An 18868-nucleotide genomic window follows, 5' to 3' on the forward strand; every position below is an offset into this window, starting at 1 on the left:
CTCCTCCATCTTGTTTTTTTGGTTTTTCCAAATTGTTTCATTTCGTCCTGTCGACTCATCTCAGCCATTTTGTTAGTGCCTCTTTCTCCCTACTGCCCCCACTTAGACAGCCCCCCCCCCCCCCACACACACACACACACAGACTCGACGGCACACACACACACTCTTTGAATAATTTATTGGAGTGATGTGGAACTACCGAGTGGATGTCGTGTCTGCATCTCGCTCGCCTCTCTGTCCCAGAATGACGGTTGCTGTGGCAACACGCTTTGGCGCTTGCGACTCCCTGAAGTTTAATCTCATAATCATCAATAATAATGAGATTTGATCAGCAGTCACATGTAAAGAGAGCTTTATTTTAAAATCTTATAAATCTGTGCATGCATTGATAGACATCCCATAATAATCGTGAAGCAGCGGAGTGGGCGGTACAAAAGAGAATAGAAATAGAAAAATACAAAGGTCACATGTTAGAAAATAAAAGTAGTGCAAACGGTGTTGCCGTGGACGCGTTTGAACATTCAAAAGATTCTCCAGATAAAAATGTGAGCAAATCAAAATGAAGCATTTTCTTCATTTGATCAAAGCAAGACCAAGTCTTGCTAAAAACAGTTTTGGTCATCGAAAACGGCCGTGTTAGTTTCAAGTCGGAGCTTGTGTCAACAATCTTGTGGCAGATGGAAACAAAATCAAAATTTCATGATTGAAAATAGGGAGTTCATTAAAAATAAAATCTCAAGATCAGAATGTAAACAAATCAACGTAAGAAGCCACAAGAAGTTTGTTTAATCCAAACATTTTTGGTCACTAATACTGAAAATGATCACGTTAGCGTCAAGTCTGTAAACAATCGTGCGGCAGGCGAACTCATTGATCGGAATACGATTTTCATGCGCGCGCAAGATCAAACTGCGCCCGGGTTAGCTCGGTGGCGCGAGTGAGTGGTTAGCATAGTGTTTATTAGTAAACCAGCATGCTAATTAGGAGTATAACAATTAATTGATTCATCAATTAACAAATTATTCAACAACTATTTTGATCATCGATTAACCATTTAGACCTTGTTTTTTTCCAAAGTGGAAAAGTGGCAGTTTCCTTGAAAATGTTCGCTTATTTTGTGAGTCCTCTGTGAAAGCAGACTGATTGTGTTCTTTCAAAATAATCTGCTTTTACGTTGGAAAACAATGATTAAGATTTTTGCCACAATATTCTAACGGATGTTACAGTACAAACCAGGAACTGAATCAGAATCAATTTATGTTTGTGCTTTCTCTGCACCTTTGAAATGATGTTTTTGAAGAAAAGAATGGTAAACAAACGCATTTATCGGATTTATCGATTAATCGAAAATAAATAATCGAAGGATTAATCGATGATCAAAATTATTGTTAATTGCTACGCTTATTTACACAGTGCTACTGAAAAGAGGCCATGTGGCAAAGGTCGGAAGCATGCAGCGTTATAAGAGTCCTCCGTGACCCAAGCGTGTCCGCCAACATGCGACGAGCGGTCGCCATGGTGACGGACGGCACAAATAGGCGGAAGGAAGGTTTGTAAACATTCAAATGCGAAAAATGCTTGTTTGGGTTGCTTTCGTCGGTCATGCAGAAGACGTTCTCCGCCGCTAACATCGAGGGATGCTGTGGGTCTCCATGGCAACAAGGGTTACCGTGGCGGAGGTAGAACATCAGGCACATGCTCGTCGTGCAGGAACTGGAAGTCGGCGCTGGAGGTTTCCCGGGTGGAAGGGGGCACCGGCTCGTTATCCCGATTTTAAAATCACTGTGGGAACCAAACAAAACAAAATGTCTCGTTCTGTGTGTGAAATTCTGAGCCTCAGGATCATCTTACATTCGCGGTTGAGCGCGATGGCCGCTGCGATGATGGCGATGCCCCCCAAGATGGCCACCACGGACAGAATCATGGCGTTGCGGCCCAAACGACGGGCGCCGTCCACATTCCCTTGCTGCAGGCTGTTGCGAGACTGAAACGACACCGCTGATCACATTTAAGAGATTTGCCTGAGACTTGAGACAAGTCTCGTAACATGATAACACCCACCATGACGGAGAAGGTAAGGGCCACGATGTTGATGGGCCACAGAGGGCAGAAGCAGGACAGGATGGCCAGCATCAGGTAGTCGGGCGGTTTGGACCCATGGGCCGGACCCTCTGGCACGGCGCTGGGCCGGCGGCCGATGGATGGGCGTGGAGAGTTGAGCGACGGCCTCGGGGAATTGGGCGCCACCGAACCAGATCGGCTGCCTGAACGAGGACGCCCGTTGGCGTGACCCCCTTTGGACGGGCTGGACGGGGATGTGGCTGTCAGGGCGCAGGGTGCGGCAGGACCCACGCCGTTACCTGGGGGGGGAGGTGTCAGCGTTTCTCATCAGAAACCAAGTGGGGGGCGTTGGCTTACCAGTCTCACCGTTCACTGCCAGGTGGTCCGTGGGTCCTGTTGCAGGGGGCGGGGCTTGTTGGACGCTGTCGCCCGGTTGGCACGTGACCGCTGGGCGCTCGTCCTCTCCATCTCCCGGACGCTGTGACTCGTCCATGCTACTCAAGGGGCGGGGCCTAACAGATGCAAATGGTCAGCTGGGAAGAAGAAAGATAGGCTTTGCTGTGATCTTGAATTGTGTCATCTCAATGCCTCGCCCTAAATAAACTCCGAACAATGCAGAAGATTTATCCGCAGCCAATCTTAAGTGCTGCGATACGGATTTGACGATAACGACGGCCAGCTGGCAAGAAGTTGGAACACAATTCATTCTGACTGAGCGAACAGACTGACGGATGTGCAGGTTCGATTCCTTGTCATTGACGACAAATAACTTCTGCTTCTTCATCTTTTTCTTCACGATGAAGGCAATGCCAGGCAGACGCAACAAACGCTACCTGGTGGCGGCTCCTTGCCTCATCTGTGATCTCACCACTAACCACACCACATTTTATTCTGAAAAGCCATCAAGGCGCAGAATGAATCAACCACACCTCACATTTGGACACCAAAAGAACGTTATTTACTTTAGACCCTGTCCACACACGCGCGCCAGACCGATGGTGCGTGTGTATCCGTGTGTGTGTGTGTGTGTGTGTGTGTGTGTGTGTGTGTGTGTGTGTGTGTGTGTGTGTGTGTGTGTGTGTGTGTGTGTGTGTGTGTGTGTGTGTGGTGCAGTTGAAGGTGTGATGCCCTACTTAGGTGATTGCACACAAGTCCACACAAAAGCGTGGACTTAAAACATGAAAGACACTCAAATGAACACACACACAGTTCTTACCTGCTCTAATAAACCGGGAGCTGCAGAGTGTTCATCTTTTTGTGAGCAGAAGAAAAAGCTGTGATCCACTGATTGTCAATAACAACAATGATCAATAATTATTTCCATTAATCATGATAATTATCATTGTTTTCATGTGGAAAGATGGTGAAATGCAGTCCAAATGCTGGAAGGGCTGTTGAGGATGATGAAGACAATGAAGACTCACTCTGCTGCAGCTTGACTGCAACAACTGCAAGGGAGGGGAGAGTGTGTGTGTATATATATGTGTGTGAATGTGTGTGTGTGTGCGCGCGTGTGTAAGAGGGTCCTCTCTAATTGTGTAAACGTCAAGAGATTGACAGTGTCAGCCACGTTTGCCGTAATTATCCTTAATCCCGTTTACTAAATATTAAGCAAGGGCAGAATATTACGTTTGCATGAGGACACGCCCCCTTCTCACAAGGTAACATGCGAACATATGACCGGGCTGCTGGGTCTTATTTTGAAGGGCCAACCGATGACTTCCGGCCTCTTAGTGCGCAACTCCTGTTGTGTTTAAAGCGGCGTCACAACAATGCACCAACACTGCTTCAGTTCGACGCCTCCCACTTGGTTTCTATCCAACACACTCGGCTTCGATTATTTATTGCAAAAGGGGGAGAAAAGCTCTCTTGGTCCTAGTTGTTCACTCAGCCTGGAACCACCTTCAGAGTCGACTCGCACCGCAAGCCTCGTTTGCTGAATTTCATGATAGTGCTTCTGCTCTGACGTGTAACATTTTTCTCGGTACAAATGTTCTTTCTGGTGTGATGTACCGACTGCTGATTTTCGTTGTGCTTGCATGACGTACAATTTGGGCAGATAACTGCGACTAACCGAGTAGACTTGGCTGCAGAGCGCAGCTCAAGGCGTGGCTCAATGTGGGGTGGACCGTAACGTTGGACTCCGCCCACACCGGAAAAGACAGATCGAAAGCGCCAAATTGAAGTTATTCGCTCCAAATTATGCTTACGTTTATGCTTATGCTTATAAATTATGGAAACGACGAGCCACACAGGACCCGACACCCCTGCAGTGACTCTGAAAATGTTCACTTTTGAAGATGCACAGGAGTCGCTGAGTGTGTCCATTCCTGAGGTAAAACTCCCAGATGACTGCAACAGGGTTCGCAAGCGAAGCAGTTGTGCGGCTTTTACTTAAAGAGAGCCATATTATAAAGCACACGTTGTTTGCTTGCTTGTCGTCACTTATTATGTTTTAATATCTGGTAACGTCTGAAATGTCCCATTCTGCTCGCGGTTCTCTAACGCACCTCGTATCGAGGGAAAACCACAAAGTGATACAGAGAACATGTTATTTTATTTTTTTATATAAAACATAACAACTGAAAATATGTTCCCATTTTAAGCATCACGATTCTTCTGGGATCATTTTTAACAGGTTCTAGACGCGCAGTATGGCATGTACGTGTGGCCTTGTGCGGTGGTGTTGGCTCAGTACATCTGGAGCAGAAGAGTTGATGTAAAGGACAAGACTGTGCTGGAGGTGAGGCTGGTGGACCTGTACGACGACGACGATGATGATGACGTTTTTGCGTCCACAGCTGGGCGCAGGCGTGAGTCTTCCAGGCGTGTTGGCATCCCGCTGCGGCGCCAAAGTCCTCTTGTCCGACGACGCCAACACGCCGGAGTGCCTGCAGAACTGCAGACGGAGCTGTGAGGCTAACGGTCTGCATGACGTGGTCACCTTGCCTCTCACTTGGGGGGAAGTCTCACCTCAACTGATCAAGCTTCCCCCCCTCGACTTAATCGTGGCGTCCGATGTTTTCTATGAGCCACGAGGTAACCCGCATCTGCTTGATTAACTTGTACTTCCTCTTTCCCACCTTCCACTTGTGTCTCAAACAACTTGTTTCAGATTTTGAAGACATCCTGGTCACTGTGGCTTTTCTTCTGCGAAAGAACCCCAAGGCTCAGTTTTGGGTGACATACCAAGAACGAAGGTGTGTCTGCCTCCTTTTTCCTCTTCCTGCTGTCCCTGACATCATGTGTTTACACATCTTACAGTGCAGATTGGAGCATCGAGGCACTGCTGCACAAGTGGAACCTGGCCTGCGTGGATGTTGATCTGGAAACGTTTGACGCCAACAAATCTGAGCTGGCGGGATCTAATCTTCCAGGGAACCACACCATTCAGATGATGATTATGACGCTCAAGACAGACAAGGACACGTGAAAGGCCATCTCCATGTTTTTCCTCAGAACATACAGTGACGTTTGGTTTTCATCTATGTGGCTTTAGTGGACATGATGGAGACGACGAGCAAGCAGAAGTGTCGGTCAAATGCAAAATGTCATGAATTAAACATTGATATTAAAATCACGTTTGTGACATACAAGCTGGAACCCACCAATGTGTGGAGTAAACAGAGTGGCATTTTTTTTTCTTTTTTCACACACGCACATTCACACCTTCACATGCGGGAATCAAACTCACGTGTCGGCACACAAGACAGGCAAGCGACTCCCACAGAGTCTTGTTCGAACAAATTTGCAAGTAGATTCGATTTTGTTTAGCTAGGGGCGCTAATTAGCAACGCGTAAGAATACGCCGATGACGAAGAAGAAGTCGTTTTCCCCCCCCCACAATGCATCTGTGCGTTTCCAGCATCATTCCTGTGGAAACTAAGATGGCGGACCGGCGTCGAAGGAGGAGGCGCGCGTCCCAGGACAGCGACGACGATGACGACGAGTCCGCTTCAGGCTCGGAGAGTCGTGAGTCGGGCTCCCAGACGAGCAAGAGCCGAAGCGCCAGAGAGCCGGAACCGGTGGAAACCGTTTCCGTTCGCGTCGAGGCGAAGGAGGAAGCGCAGTCCGAGTGTGTGAGTGCTTTTAGCTTTATGCTAACGTTAGCGCGCCCGCCAGGCGCCTTCCCTGCGACAAATGTCGTCATGGCGAGACAAAAGGCTTCTTTCAACTTCAGTTCTTGTTTCCGAGAAACTGTCGTCGTTAGGGAGTTGACGTGAAGATGTCAAACGTGTCCATGAAGCACAGCGCTAGGAGTGCAACATTGAGCTTACTTTTGGGACTTGGCTTCAGTTCCTTGCGAGTGACGTCACTTTGTTTAGTGTTTCTTTTCAATCCGTTGTTTTTTATGAACTTCTTTCCAAGATTCAGCGTAATCAGTCTGCTTGGGCCACAAGCTTAAGTCGGTAGGATGTTAAGAGTTTATAAAAGGACACTAAGGATTAGTAAGGAGTAAATTGTGGCACAGGACCTTTAAACATGTCTTTGTTATTTTGGCGTGAACGTTTGTTTGTTTCCTCTTTTGCAGGAAAGTGAAGATGGAGTAGGAGAAGGTAAGCTCTCATTGGTCATTAATTTGTGCTTCAGTTTGCACTTGGGTGCTTGACACAACTTGCACTCTCCAGCCGTCCTCTCGGACTACGACAGCGCAGATCCGGAGGAAAATGCCTCCCACTCTGAGGTAAAGGCGCCACACTGATCCCGTCGCGAGCTCGACTCTGGGGAAATGTTAACTTGGTCTTGGCGTAGGGAGCGGAGGAGGAAGAGGACGCGGATGGATACAGTGAAGAAGAAGCTCAGGTGGCGGCTGCGGCAGCCGGCCACTCCACACTCGATACTACGTCTGAACCGGCGCTGGGAGAGGATGAAGGAGACAGCGAAGAGAGGAGTAAAGAGGAGGAGTCGGAGGAAAAAGGGAAGTCTGCAGGAGAGCGGCAGAGCGGCGACGGCCAGGTTAGCGGCGCCCTCGCTTCACTCGTTTTTATACCGCACGTCATCTTTGGTTTGACATTTAGTGGACTTGATGCACGAAGCATTTCTGTGTTCAGCAGGCGGGAATAGTCAAGTGACAGTATGATCACCCGGAACAAAAATGTGTTGCTTTCACGGTCTTGCAATTACCATTTTAAATAGTTCGGTGGCATCTGTGCTGCCATTTGGGAAATCGGCAGAAATGCTTCCTGTTACACTCGCTCACTTCAAGTGACCCGCAGGAGTCGACCGTGGACCCGGAGACCAAAGCGGGAGGGCAATCGGGCCAGCAGCTGGATGACGACGAGGACCGCAAGAACCCGGCTTACATCCCCAGGAAGGGGCTCTTCTTCGAGCATGATGTCAGAGGCCACACCCAGGAGGAGGAGAGGTATTGGCATCTCGCTTGGTCAGCTCCGTTGGGCAACGGCATCTCACCTTATGCTCTTTTGCCCCGTCCAGGCCCAAAGGCCGGAACCGGAAGCTGTGGAAGGACGAAGGGCGCTGGGAGCACGACAAGTTCCGCGAGGAGGAACAAGCGCCCAAGAGTCGTGAGGAGCTCATCGCCAGCTATGGCTATGACATCCGCAACGGCGAACGGGGCTTCATGCATCGCCGACAACGGTAAAATCAGCACAACCCCCTTTTCTGAAAAATGTATGGCAATGCAACTTTTGGGGTGGGGGGAGCTTTTCTTTGGGGGCCCTGTCTTAGTCTAGTTTGTGTGCACAGGTCATCGGTGTCCCCCAACCGAGAGCAGCGATGGCGTGAGGGCGGAGAGCGACCAGTGCGCTCCTGGCAGAGCAATCGGGGAGGAAGAGGCGGCGGTCCTGCCCGGGGCGCTCCGCCGCATCACGCATCTCCTGCCTCCGTCTCGCTTGCACCGGGCCAGCGCAGCAATGCCTCTCGCGGCCGCCCCTCCCACTTCCCTTCACAGCAGCCCCAGTACGGCGTGAGCGAATCGCACGCTCCTCAGCTTCACGCCAGAGAAAGAGCGGGTCCTAAAGCCCTGCCCGAGTCGCTGGCCGACAGGGGAGGACGCAGTGGTGGGGTGAAGGTGACCGATGACCCCCCAGTTAGCCAGGATTCCCGGCTCCCGAGTAGCGGGACGCCATCCGTTCAGCACGCGCCGTATCGGAGCACGTCGTCGAAAACACAGCCGCTGGAACAACGAGCGGGCCCCCCCTCCGCCCAACCGTCCCACGCGTCGCCAACCCCTCGGGAAGCTTCGCCTCCCGCTGAGCGACCCGTCGAGAGAAAGTCGTACTCGCTGGCCCGCAGGAGTCGCTCTCGGCCGACCGACCTGGGCAGCAAGCAGAGTTCGGTGGAGACGCCCGCAGCAGCGGGGGCGAAGAGCCCGACGGGGGCAGGGGGAGCCGTGGCTGAGATAGACCAGGACGTGGCTCGGCTGAGTCTGGTGTCAGGACAGACGTGGAACCGGAGCCCTGCCTCCTACGTTCACGCGGAGATAAGAGGTGAGACGGGACACAACGCCTTTTTTTTTTTTTTTTTTCTCAAGGAGGTGTGCTACTGCTTTGTTTGTTGTCGTCCGCAGGCCTGAGCGGCGGCTTGCATGTCCCCGGCGGGCCGTCGGCGTTCTCGGCTTTGGACGAGATGTCGGGCAGCTCCAACCGAGCCAAGCGTTATTCGTCCCAGAGGCAGAGGGGCGTTGCAGAGGCGCCACCGCTACACATGGGTGTCATGGAGAACCACTACTACGAGCCCAGTTAGGATTGATCTTTTCTCTTCGTTCCTCTTCATTGTAATTTGAGTTGCTAACAAAATGAATCGCTGGTGTTGTTTTTTAGTAACCTACCAGGGACCAATTTACACGCACAGCGACGGGCCGGCCCCCATGGCGCCTCAAGGCATGCTGGTCCAGCCCGAGATGCACATCCCCCATCCGGGTAGATCTTCAATACAAATGCGCTCAACCATGTTCAATATTTTTTTTAATGCTTTTTGTGTGTGTCACCGCCTCAGGTCTCCATCCCCACCAATCAGGAGGCCCCCTCACAAACCCCGCACTCTACGGAGGCCCCCCTGTACCTCTATCACCAGGGCAACCGCAGCAACTTCTGCCACCGCCGCCACCTTTCTACCCACCGCCAGGGGTCATGACCTTCCCTTACCCCACCATGTACCCGAGCCCTCAGGTACGGCGAGAAAGGGCTCACCGTCTCTAAACGGCGCATCGTCGCCGACATGAAACTCAAGATGTGCCGCCGATATAAAACTAACAATGTGCCTCCCGCGCTTAGGGTCAAACGCAGGTGACGTACGGGGGCGTGACCTATTACGACACGATGCAGCAGCAGGCGCAACCCAAACCTTCGCCGCCCCGCCGCACATCCCAACCCGTGACCGTTAAGCCCCCCCCTCCCGAAGTGCCCTTTGCCTCCGAGTGACCCGCGCTGCCCCCTTCCGGACCGGGTGCACACAAAAGCAGGTGAGCTCAGTTCAGCTCAGGTGACCGTTCAAGCAATATTTCCACACAAATTAACTTATCCTTGTCGTCCTAATTGCTTTTGTTTGTCAAGTCCGACTGGAGCTTCAGTCCGTCTGGATCGGCGAGTCATGTGACCGTCAGCCCCTTCCAGCGTGTGTCTCCGGACGGCGGTGGCCTTCCCTTCCTCGGAAGTCATGCGATCGCGTTCCCCAAATGGCCGTAAGCCTGCCTGTGATGTTCCGGGCAAGAGTAAAATTGTGGACAAAATAGTTTGGAAGGTTCCGGTCCATTTGATTTTGTGGAAACATGGCGAGGAAAAAAAAAAAGTCAAGATGGCAATGTAGTCATTTGTTGTTTTTGTTTGTTGGTCACAGGAGAGTCTACACTTTAATTTTGAACTGTTGCAACTGTAGTTGTTTCGTTTATTTTTTCATTTCCTTTCTGAAGTATTTTTCTATGTTTGTTGTATTTTGTCTTTAAGCAGTGAAACGTGACCCCCAATAAAACCACTTTTCACCATCGCCTCCTGAAGCGCTGCGCTTGACCGGCTTGAAGTTGATGAACTCAGCTGTCAAACATGGCAGAACCTTGAACGTTCTCAGCAGGTTGGACAAGTACATTTTGAAACCTTTATTGTACCGCAGATCATTGAAGAGCAAATCAATAAATACAAAAAAGGAACTTTTGACCTGATGCCCAGCACACTGGTCACTATCAAATACTTTATTGGCTAATGCAGCTAAAGTTTTAAAAATGCTAATTGGCAGAACCTGGATTTACAATTGGGCTGTAGGCAGAGGGCAGCCATCTTGTGTTGCCGCTGTTAATGACTATAAGGTAGCTTGGGCGCGATTCCTAACACAGCTGCACGTCAGTCACGTGCCAGCGCCAAAGCTTACAGCGCCGCCGTGCTTGTCGTGCGCTTTGTGGTGTGTGTGAGTGCGAGCGTGTTTCTTGAGCGTGTCTCCGTCACTGAATGTGCGTCGACACACAACGCACCTGTACGGCCGCTCGCCCGTGTGAATGCGCACGTGCCGCCGAAGGTTTCCCCGCTGGCTGAAGCTCTTGGGGCAGAAGGTGCAGCGGTGCGGCCGCTCGCCCGTGTGCGTGCGCACGTGCCGCCGCAGATCGGCCGACTGTGCGAAGGATTTGCAGCACCAGTTGCAGGCGTATGTCTTGCGTTTTTGGTCCAGGTGGAGGCGCAGCCGGGCTGCCTGAGCGAAGACCTCACCGCAGCGGGGACACTCGTACACGATGGCGCCTGGTGCTGCCGTCCCCCCAAACTGGCCTTCAAAAAACAGCAGTCAGGAAATGTTGGCAGACAAAAAAACAATTTTTAAGCTTTTCAAATGATTTTGCCTTCATTTGCGGTCGCTCATCTCAGCTCGTTGGATTTTACCATTTCTTTCCGCTTGCTGTTGCTCCTTCGCCACGCTGACGTCAGTCCTTCCCTCAGAAATACTCACGTGCACGCTGGCCACGGCCAACTCTGCACAATTCTTGCGAGACGTGACCTTCAACTCGTCCTGTTCCTGTTTGATGACAGGAGTGTTGGGAGCCTCCTCTCTGAGTGGCGGGGCTGGAACGACAAGCACTTTGGGTAAGGCCTCGTCTGGGCAGGGGGCCCCTGTACGCTTGGACGTGCTCGCCGGGGGCGTTTGGATGCGATTGGGGGCACACACTCGCTCCTGGTCACAAGCAACAAGACGCGTGCTGGAGCCTGAAAGCACAGAAGAAAAAAACAGCAGAAAGTTGTGACTTTCAAAACTGACATTCTTCCAAGGGATGTTCAAACTCAGCCAGTGAAGGGAGATCAGAAATGGGAGTCATGCCAACTGGAAACGTTTGAGGGAGGACTGAAAATACATTATGCCAAAACAATCCAACTGAGATGTAACAATGGTGTGTTCACTGTTTCAAAGTGCTCTTTTGAATGGAAAAGCTTGACATGAGTAAGGTGCCTAAGATAAGCAAGGAAAGTGATGGATTTGACAACAGCACCAAAATACAGATCCAATAGCAAATGACGTCATGTCCGAATGAGTAGGTCACGTGCAGCCTGCTTGTAAACAAGACTTTACGAAAGCGTTTCAAGATGCATTTGAACCGTTCCTGCAAATCTCTAGGAAAGACTAAAGCGCTGCTCCCATCATGGGCTTATTGCCCGATCGTTTTCTTTACCAGGAGGCTGCGGCCGGGCCCGAAGCTCGTCGTCAGGCGGCCTCAGGAAATCGCCGAGCTGCCGCCGCAGGCTCTCGTTCTCCAGTCGCGTTCGTAGCGTCTCTTCCCGGTACTCGCTCACCGCGTCCTCCACCACGTCCACGATGTCCCGCAGCACCTGCATGAGCCGCTCCGTCAGGTAGCCGCTCAGCACGTCAGCTTTGCTCGAGTATCCGATTTGGCTCATCTTTCTTGACTTGAATTGAAGCGTTCGTCGGAGCGGAAACGACCACTTGACACACCGGAAATCGTCTCTTCCAAACGCGTTCACAATATTCCTGTCTGACATTTACCGAACAAAACAAACGAGTTTTTCTGGTATTAATCAAGCACAAGTCAAACGGTCACCACCCCCCAAAAAAAGAAAATAACAAGCGTCGACGAGGGCAGCAGGTAGTTGCAGTTCTTTCCTTTTTCCACTGGGTAGCAGCAAAGCTGCCTCGACATTTTCCGATAAAACAAAAATTGTAAAAAGGTGACTCAGCGCCACAAAAAATATTTGTACATGTCAACATTTGTACTTTTTAATGTATATTTGAACCGGAAGGAAGACCCCCTTATATGAGAATTGGCCAATGAGCGGTCGAATAAGTGCTGAGGGGCGTGTCTCACGATGACCCCGGCTTGCGATAGCATTGTTTCACTTTGTTTGCCTCTGCTGCTGCTAACGCAACTAGCTTCTACCTACTTGCCATGCAGGTGCATTAAACGTGAGCATCCTAAGTGTCATTAGAATAGACATGCAGCTACGTTTGCTATGTTTCGACTTTTTATCAAGGAATTAGCCCGTCCGCTACATTTCGGTTCCGCTGAGGAGCGAAAGAGCCCACAAAGCGTTAGCTCCTTGTTAGCTTGCTAAGTTAGCGACGCTTGCTGAAAGGAAGGAAGGAATGAACCACAAGAGCAAGAAGAGGATTAAAGAGGCCAAACGGAGTGCCAGGCCGGAGTTGAAGGACTCTTTAGACTGGATCAAGCACGCTTATCATGACACTTTCAACGTGTCGCACAGCTCTGTCAAGGTAACTGGCAATTAGAACGCGAGGCTCAGCTAAAGGCTAACAGTCACGCTGACGCTCTTTCGAGAATCTTCTCAAGAATCTTCCTCAACGTCATCACACAACCCAACGAACACTTGTTCATCCCTAACAGTACTAGTGCTATAATATCATCTGTTCAACCACAAGCATGCACACAGACGATGAAGTCAGCGCCAAGAGCACTGTAGGCTCGTCCAAATGTGCGAAGGTTGAAAGTGTGCTTTTGTCCACGTTTGTCGCCACAGGACAATGTGGAACGAGTGGACGCGCAACGTCTGAGTCCCGAACAGTTCATCGAGCGCTTCGAGAGGCCCTACAAGCCCGTGGTACTGCTCCACTGTCAGGAGTCGTGGCCCGCGCGGCAAAAATGGACCTTGGAGCGGCTCAAGCGCAAGTACCGCAACCAGAAGTTCAAATGCGGTGAAGACAACGACGGCTATTCGGTTAAGATGAAGATGAAGTACTACGTGGATTACTTGGAGAGCACGCGCGACGACAGCCCGTTGTACATCTTCGACAGTAGCTACGGCGAGCACGCCAAACGACGAAAACTGCTGCAAGACTACCAGGTGCCCGTCTTCTTCACAGACGACCTCTTTCAGTTCGCTGGAGAAAAGCGGCGGCCGCCCTACAGGCGAGTGGCCCTTTCAGGACCTTTTGTACCATAGTGCCTGCTGTGTTGATGGTATTTAATCAATTTATAAATGTATTGTCATCAGGTGGTTTGTGATGGGCCCCGCTCGCTCCGGCACCGGCATCCACATCGACCCTCTGGGCACCAGCGCCTGGAATGCGCTGGTCCACGGCCATAAGAGGTGGTGCTTGTTTCCTACCAACACGCCCCGAGACCTCATCAAAGTCACACGTGAGGACGGAGGCAACCAGCAGGACGAGGCCATCACCTGGTTTAACGTGGTCTACCCTCGCACGCAGCAGCCTGGCTGGCCTCCCGAGTTCCGACCGCTTGAGATCCTGCAGAGACCCGGAGAGACCGTCTTTGTGCCGGGTCAGTGGGAACTCAAATGATCATTTTAGTCACCATGTAGTTGAGCACACACGAGCTAAGTAAGTCAAGCAGGCAAAAGTTCCAAGCCACATTTTGTGGTTATGTTATTCTAACCTTTGATATTCGTTAATTGGGCTCATGTATTGATGTTGTGGTTGTCATGGTAACAGGCGGCTGGTGGCACGTGGTGCTCAACCTGGACACGACCATCGCCGTCACGCAGAACTTTGCCAGCACCACCAACTTCCCCATCGTGTGGCATAAAACTGTACGAGGGCGCCCCAAGCTGTCCAGGAAGTGGTACCGGTAAGAAGCGTGCCGTTTCCACAACGACATCATCACTGATTGGCTCCAGACGAGAAAGATTATTTTCATGTCCGACCACTGGTCGAGTCATGTGACCTGGTTGAGGCGTTATGTTAACAAAGATGTTGGTTTTGCGTGTGTGCCGGTAAGGATTCTGAAGCAGGAGCGACCCGACCTGGCGGCGCTGGCAGACAGAGTGGACCTGCAGGAGTCGACGGGCATCGCATCCGACAGCTCCAGCGATTCATCCTCATCCTCGTCGAGCTCGTCCGACTCCAACTCCGACGTGCGTTATGCTGATGTTGCTCGCTCGCTTCTTCCTTCAGGCACTGATGCTTTTCCAATGGTGTGCCCGCAGGCCGAGTCGTGTTCGGAAGGCGATGCGGCGTCCCACCGCAGGAAGAAGAGACGCACGTGCGGCACAACGGCTAACGGGGACGCCCGTGGTCACGATGACTGCCTCAGTAAAGAGAGGAGCTCATCGCGATGATGACACAATCGACGCACCTTCTTTTTTTTGTTTTTAATTTTGACCGTAAAGATGTCCAGGAAGCACATGTGCCTTGTCAAACATCATTTGTGTTGATCAATAAAATGTTTTGTAAGATTGAAATGGCACTGAGTGACGTCACTGCCAGGCTGCGGCGCTGTACACACTCGGGTGTGATTTATTTATTTATTTATTGGGGCAGGGGGGGTTCACTCAAGCTTGATTAAACAAAGTGTGTTTCCTCACAATGGCAACAGAATTTTCTAGTGTGTGACTATAGTCTTAGCTGGTTCATCTGGTAAGGGTGGAGGATTTTAGGGAAGGGCAAAGCGCTTTATTTTTATTTTGAAACGGGACCGGACGTGTGTGTGCCAGGAGGCGTTTCCCGACGCTTAACGCGGGATTACAAAAGAGAGCGCGTCGCAGGTGCGTGCCCGCCCCCGCCCTCCCTCCCGTCCGTCAGTCCGTCATGGACCGTCAAGTGGAGCTAGAATTGGAGCCTAAAGTCTTCGTGTTCACCGCGCTCGCCCTCCTGGTGGCCGCCGCCGTCCTTTTTCGCCGTTGCAAGGCCGGCTCGGTCGCCTCCTCCCCGACTGCCGCCTCCACCTCCTCCGCAGCCACCTGCGCAGACGACGAACCTCCGTCCAGGCGGTCTGGAGATGATCAGCATCAGGTTGTCCCTCTTTTTCAATTGAATCAATCACGCGGATAGTTTCACTTTAAAATCTCAGCAAGATGTGACCAAGTAATCGATTAACAAATGACCTTATCTTCCCCTTTTACTCGTCCTATTTTAATTCGTTAATCGCCTTGGCAAGCTAAGACTTGAAATAAATCTCCCACGCGGAAACATGCGACAACTCGGCACGCGCTGTGTTGCCTTAATTGAACTTGGACTAGTTCGTAGTTAAATTTGGAGTGAAATTGTACACTGGGCGAGGTGACGTCGGATGTATCAAAGGTGTGCTGACGGCTCACCTTTAAACTTTTAAATGATATTGGACAAAACATGCGATTTTTGATCATGTTTGTTGAATACACAGAAAGCAACCTGTACACTCGAGACAATTCAGCAGGGGAGGTGCATTGCGAAAGTCGCTTTCAAATGAATTCACCTTTCACGTCTCCGCTTATTGGATTTAGATTATTGTCTAATTATTTTTTTCCCTTTTGACTTGACATCAATAATAAATCCACAAATTAATTTCCCAAACCAAGTATCCTTGTTTTGTTTGAGTTTGACGTGACTTTTCATCCTATTGTTTGGCGCCCCCTAGAGTCCACATCGCCTTTAGCATCTGCTTGTCTCGCTTAATGGCTTGGCTCATGACGACTTTTGCATTGTGGCGTTTGGATTGGGGGGGGGGGGGGGTCTGTCAGCTTGCACTGTTGTAGCTGCCATATGTTGAAGACGTCACAATGTCAGCAGCAGGCTGTGGCAGCTTGTCAAGCACAACCTGACCTGCAAGTGACAAGATGGACAGTTTGAACACTGCCCATTTAAGGACCTTTAAATGCACAGTGTTCGTTTTGTTTTGCTTTTTCATCTGCTTTTGAATCAAAATACATGTGCTGAGACTGACCTTTTGGTCTTTGGTCTTTCTAGGCTGTCCCAGAACCTAAAGCAGATTCAGCAAAAGAACCAGAACCTGTCCAAGAGTCTACAGAAACTGCCTCTGCAACAGAAGACAGCCTCCCTGAACCAGTTTGTGGATCAGAACCTGTTTCAGAACCAGAATGTGTTCTCAAAGCAGCGTCGATGCCAGACACACTTTTAGAACCACCACAGAGACTTAAAGTCTTAGAACCTTTGCCTGACAACAAATCCGGTGAAGAAAGAGTTTCTGAACCCAAGCCAGTTTTAGCATCTCATTCAAGTTCAGAAACTGCCACTCAACCAGAACCCATTGCAAGACCTGAACCAGAACCAAAACCTGCATGTGAAACACTTTTGGCACGAGAACCAGTTCCTGAAATTGCTGCAGAGCCAGAACCTGTACGTGAAACACTTTTAGCACCAGAACCAGTTCCTGAAACTGCTACTCAGCCAGAACCTGTACGTGAAACACTTTTAGCACCAGAACCAGTTCCTGAAACTGCTACTCAGCCAGAACCTGTACGTGAAACACCTTTAGCACCAGAACCAGTTCCTGAAACTGATACTCAGCCAAAACCTGTCATAGAAACACATAATGTTCTCGAATCCTCAGTAAAACCTCTACTGGACCAACTTTCAGATGCGGAGCCCTCTGACCCAGAACCAAAAGCAGTACTCCTTGTTTCTGAACCAGTATCACTAGCTCAGGTCGTTCCAGAAGTAGAACCGGCTCCAAAGCCAGTGTCAGAGCTACAGTCGGAATCAGAATCTAAAGAGGTCTTGCAGGTTGTGACGGAAAAGGTTCTGGTCCCCCTGGATGAGTCTGTGTTGGCAACACTCTCAAGATCTGACCAGGAGAAGCCTCCAGCCCCCGAAGCTAATGCAGCACCGGAGCTCAATGGTAAGAAGGCTCACACGATCGTAGAAGTCTGAGCAACATTTCTCACGTGTGAGTTGTTGTCGTTAAAAGTTAAGTTAAAGTAAAAGTCCGACTTCCACTCAGTGAGGGAATCAAACAATTGGAGCAGTCGAATGCAGCTTATGAGCATGTGCGTGTCCTCCTCGGTCGTTGCTTCCCAGAAAACCATAAGCTCTCATTCTGGCAGGCCAAAGAATTAGTCGGCTGTAATTCAATTAAGAGATTCATCTGCTAGCTTGCCGTGTCATGCCTCATCTGGACGGCTTACATGAAAATATCCCGCTTGTGTTGCAGCTGCGGCGGACGACGACGACAAAGTGACGTTCACGCCCGGGAAGAAAGCAAGCAAGTTTGAGACGCTGATGACCAAAGAGGAGATGGAGGAGGAGCAAAGGTCAGCGAGTAGGAACCTGAAAAGTCAGACAAAATGTAACTTGTTTTGAAGGCTTTTTTTGTCATATCATCTCGTTCACTGCCATTGACGATTATAACCGCCAAAGATCCATTTGGTGGTGAAGTGGAAAAAGAAAAACACATTTCAATCTCGCGCTTGTTCTGATTAGGGTCAGATCAAGTTGAGCTGGAATCTCATCCATCTTGCGTGAAAAGGCAAACTACAATCTCGTGGCGCATACAAAGACACAATTATTCACATTCTGCACACTGCATTGCCTCACTGGTGAGGAACTTAAACGTTGCGTGCACAAGTCGGGCCAGTCGACCACTTCCAAAGAGAGCAACAAGAAATAACGAACTGTCAAGTTCTAGTTCTGTGCCTCGAAAAAAAAATTCATTCTCTTTTTTTTCTTTCAGCTAATCCGTGACTTCGACAAAACCGAACGGAAGACGAGTCAACTAAAGCATGTGATGATTTTGAAATGCTGAAAGTGGATTCAATAGGGGGAAAATAGAAAATAAAATTACTTTATGCAAACAAGTAGAAAGTTGAATTACTGCCTGTCCTCTATCGATCCAGGTTTTGGGAAAAAAAATGTTCGGGATGAACATTTAAGATCTTTCGGACAAATGGAAGCAAATATCTCTTGATGTTTTGAAGGTCATTTGACACACTTTGCAATCCCTCATTGGTTAATGAAACCTTGTATCCGTCCATCCATCCATCCATCCATCCATCCATCCATCCATCCATCCATCCATCCATCCATCCATCCGTTTGTCCATCCATCCATTCGTCCATCCATCATGTTCTCCCAGGGTGCAACAGGAGCAGCTGGCAGCTATCTTCATGCTCCTGAGGGAGAACGCAGAAGCTCTGGGTGAGGTGACGGAGGGCGACATGGAGGAGCAGCTCAAACTCTACTCGCTGTGACCACGTCGTAAAAAGTCATCGCAGGCAGTTGGAAGCCACGTGACCCCCCCCACCCCCACACTCAAAAAAATGAAATTAGCCACAGTTGGTTCAGGATTTCACAATAGGGACGCAGCGGAAAGTTTTTGACGCAGGGGCCAAGAAGCCAAATAGTTTTTTTCTTCTTTAATAAAATCTCCAACCAAAAGTTGGACTTAATTTTCTCGGGTTAGTTTTGTCATGTGATCGTTAACATTAAAGTGCAACTGCAAAACATTTGTGAAGAGGCGAAATATTTTCTCCCCACATCTGTTCTAAGACTGCTTCCCACACAGATGTGCGTATCTTTTCGGATTTTTGCCGGCCTTGAGGGATCAGCCTGTTGCGCAAGACTGTGTTGCAATGCGCCAAGATATCCACAAAAGGATTCATTGGTTAAACAGCAAAGCTCTTCTTTCTGCCAGATGTTTTGGAACAATACACAACATACTTCCGGGAAA

General features: G+C 49.9%; 6 protein-coding genes across 16 annotated transcripts; 4 read left to right on the forward strand and 2 right to left on the reverse strand.

Annotated features, from left to right (window-relative positions):
- Positions 1–328: 328 nt before the first annotated feature.
- Positions 329–3524, reverse strand: LOC119126389 (proline-rich transmembrane protein 2). 3 transcript variants are annotated; one of them, XM_037257651.1, is made up of 5 exons: positions 3278–3524; positions 2428–2594; positions 2062–2360; positions 1852–1984; positions 329–1782 (listed from the first exon to the last, which is right to left on the reverse strand). In XM_037257651.1, the coding sequence occupies exons 2-5, from the start codon at positions 2552–2554 to the stop codon at positions 1763–1765; spliced, it is 579 nt and encodes a 192-aa protein (XP_037113546.1). In that variant the 5' UTR covers positions 2555–2594; positions 3278–3524; the 3' UTR covers positions 329–1762. The 3 variants fall into 3 exon arrangements, with proteins under 3 accessions (XP_037113546.1, XP_037113545.1, XP_037113544.1); XM_037257650.1 differs by having other exon boundaries at positions 2419–2573; positions 3278–3523; XM_037257649.1 differs by having other exon boundaries at positions 2419–2594; positions 3278–3522.
- A 271-nt stretch (positions 3525–3795) lies between these two features.
- On the forward strand, positions 3796–5672 carry LOC119126385 (methyltransferase-like protein 23). Of its 4 annotated transcripts, none has more exons than XM_037257644.1 (5): positions 3796–4396; positions 4700–4804; positions 4863–5100; positions 5177–5261; positions 5331–5469. In XM_037257644.1, the coding sequence occupies exons 1-5, from the start codon at positions 4295–4297 to the stop codon at positions 5383–5385; spliced, it is 585 nt and encodes a 194-aa protein (XP_037113539.1). In that variant the 5' UTR covers positions 3796–4294; the 3' UTR covers positions 5386–5469. The 4 variants fall into 4 exon arrangements, with proteins under 4 accessions (XP_037113539.1, XP_037113540.1, XP_037113541.1 ...); XM_037257645.1 differs by having other exon boundaries at positions 3798–4045; positions 5326–5672; XM_037257646.1 differs by having other exon boundaries at positions 3798–4030; positions 5326–5672.
- Positions 5673–5921: 249 nt separating this feature from the next.
- casc3 (casc3 exon junction complex subunit) lies at positions 5922–10004 on the forward strand. The gene is made up of 12 exons (XM_037257586.1): positions 5922–6140; positions 6593–6617; positions 6690–6745; positions 6814–7017; positions 7278–7426; positions 7498–7659; positions 7768–8510; positions 8591–8761; positions 8844–8942; positions 9019–9191; positions 9297–9484; positions 9576–10004. Exons 1-11 carry the CDS (start codon positions 5949–5951, stop codon positions 9441–9443), a joined length of 2121 nt encoding a protein of 706 aa, XP_037113481.1. The 5' UTR covers positions 5922–5948; the 3' UTR covers positions 9444–9484; positions 9576–10004.
- Positions 10005–10099: 95 nt separating this feature from the next.
- LOC119126380 (zinc finger protein 628-like) lies at positions 10100–12198 on the reverse strand. Its single transcript, XM_037257633.1, has 3 exons — positions 11666–12198; positions 10884–11204; positions 10100–10772 (listed from the first exon to the last, which is right to left on the reverse strand). Exons 1-3 carry the CDS (start codon positions 11991–11993, stop codon positions 10360–10362), a joined length of 1062 nt encoding a protein of 353 aa, XP_037113528.1. The 5' UTR covers positions 11994–12198; the 3' UTR covers positions 10100–10359.
- A 107-nt stretch (positions 12199–12305) lies between these two features.
- On the forward strand, positions 12306–14666 carry jmjd6 (jumonji domain containing 6, arginine demethylase and lysine hydroxylase). Its single transcript, XM_037257625.1, has 6 exons — positions 12306–12723; positions 12987–13375; positions 13461–13747; positions 13918–14053; positions 14204–14339; positions 14412–14666. The coding sequence occupies exons 1-6, from the start codon at positions 12595–12597 to the stop codon at positions 14541–14543; spliced, it is 1209 nt and encodes a 402-aa protein (XP_037113520.1). The 5' UTR covers positions 12306–12594; the 3' UTR covers positions 14544–14666.
- A 290-nt stretch (positions 14667–14956) lies between these two features.
- Positions 14957–18644, forward strand: si:ch73-366l1.5 (FILIA-N KH-like domain-containing protein). 6 transcript variants are annotated; one of them, XM_037257610.1, is made up of 4 exons: positions 14957–15216; positions 16150–17041; positions 17345–17453; positions 17873–18238. In XM_037257610.1, the coding sequence occupies exons 1-4, from the start codon at positions 15013–15015 to the stop codon at positions 17874–17876; spliced, it is 1209 nt and encodes a 402-aa protein (XP_037113505.1). In that variant the 5' UTR covers positions 14957–15012; the 3' UTR covers positions 17877–18238. The 6 variants fall into 6 exon arrangements, with proteins under 6 accessions (XP_037113505.1, XP_037113502.1, XP_037113503.1 ...); XM_037257607.1 differs by lacking the exon at positions 17873–18238 and adding an exon at positions 18275–18644 and having other exon boundaries at positions 14958–15216; XM_037257608.1 differs by lacking the exon at positions 17873–18238 and adding an exon at positions 18275–18644 and having other exon boundaries at positions 14958–15216; positions 17348–17453.
- The last annotated feature ends 224 nt before the right edge of the window (positions 18645–18868 follow it).

The sequence above is a fragment of the Syngnathus acus genome, chromosome 8 (genome assembly GCF_901709675.1).
Source record: "Syngnathus acus chromosome 8, fSynAcu1.2, whole genome shotgun sequence".
NCBI classification, from domain to species: Eukaryota; Metazoa; Chordata; class Actinopteri; order Syngnathiformes; family Syngnathidae; genus Syngnathus; species Syngnathus acus.

What these genes read in the sequence shown, in the direction of transcription:
- LOC119126389 (XM_037257650.1), bottom strand. Translation starts at nt 2,554, where the DNA reads ATGGACGAGTCACAGCGTCCGGGAGATGGAGAGGACGAGCGCCCAGCG. An exon ending in CCCTTACCTTCTCCGTCATG is followed by an intron (nt 1,985 to 2,061) that starts GTGGGTGTTATC and finishes GTGTCGTTTCAG; the next exon opens with TCTCGCAACAGCCTGCAGCA. An exon ending in CATCGCGCTCAACCGCGAAT is followed by an intron (nt 1,783 to 1,851) that starts GTAAGATGATCC and finishes TGGTTCCCACAG; the next exon opens with TGATTTTAAAATCGGGATAA.
- jmjd6 (XM_037257625.1), top strand. Translation starts at nt 12,595, where the DNA reads ATGAACCACAAGAGCAAGAAGAGGATTAAAGAGGCCAAACGGAGTGCC. An exon ending in TGTCGCACAGCTCTGTCAAG is followed by an intron (nt 12,724 to 12,986) that starts GTAACTGGCAAT and finishes TTGTCGCCACAG; the next exon opens with GACAATGTGGAACGAGTGGA. An exon ending in CTGTCCAGGAAGTGGTACCG is followed by an intron (nt 14,054 to 14,203) that starts GTAAGAAGCGTG and finishes TGTGCCGGTAAG; the next exon opens with GATTCTGAAGCAGGAGCGAC.
- LOC119126380 (XM_037257633.1), bottom strand. Translation starts at nt 11,993, where the DNA reads ATGTCAGACAGGAATATTGTGAACGCGTTTGGAAGAGACGATTTCCGG. An exon ending in GGCCCGGCCGCAGCCTCCTG is followed by an intron (nt 11,205 to 11,665) that starts GTAAAGAAAACG and finishes CTGTGCTTTCAG; the next exon opens with GCTCCAGCACGCGTCTTGTT. An exon ending in ACAGCAAGCGGAAAGAAATG is followed by an intron (nt 10,773 to 10,883) that starts GTAAAATCCAAC and finishes TGTTTTTTGAAG; the next exon opens with GCCAGTTTGGGGGGACGGCA.
- LOC119126385 (XM_037257643.1), top strand. Translation starts at nt 4,295, where the DNA reads ATGGAAACGACGAGCCACACAGGACCCGACACCCCTGCAGTGACTCTG. An exon ending in TGAGTGTGTCCATTCCTGAG is followed by an intron (nt 4,397 to 4,699) that starts GTAAAACTCCCA and finishes CATTTTTAACAG; the next exon opens with GTTCTAGACGCGCAGTATGG. An exon ending in TGTTTTCTATGAGCCACGAG is followed by an intron (nt 5,101 to 5,176) that starts GTAACCCGCATC and finishes AACTTGTTTCAG; the next exon opens with ATTTTGAAGACATCCTGGTC.
- casc3 (XM_037257586.1), top strand. Translation starts at nt 5,949, where the DNA reads ATGGCGGACCGGCGTCGAAGGAGGAGGCGCGCGTCCCAGGACAGCGAC. An exon ending in GGCAGAGCGGCGACGGCCAG is followed by an intron (nt 7,018 to 7,277) that starts GTTAGCGGCGCC and finishes AGTGACCCGCAG; the next exon opens with GAGTCGACCGTGGACCCGGA. An exon ending in CACACCCAGGAGGAGGAGAG is followed by an intron (nt 7,427 to 7,497) that starts GTATTGGCATCT and finishes TGCCCCGTCCAG; the next exon opens with GCCCAAAGGCCGGAACCGGA.
- si:ch73-366l1.5 (XM_037257607.1), top strand. Translation starts at nt 15,013, where the DNA reads ATGGACCGTCAAGTGGAGCTAGAATTGGAGCCTAAAGTCTTCGTGTTC. An exon ending in TGCAGCACCGGAGCTCAATG is followed by an intron (nt 17,042 to 17,344) that starts GTAAGAAGGCTC and finishes AATATCCCGCTT; the next exon opens with GTGTTGCAGCTGCGGCGGAC. An exon ending in GAGATGGAGGAGGAGCAAAG is followed by an intron (nt 17,454 to 18,274) that starts GTCAGCGAGTAG and finishes ATGTTCTCCCAG; the next exon opens with GGTGCAACAGGAGCAGCTGG.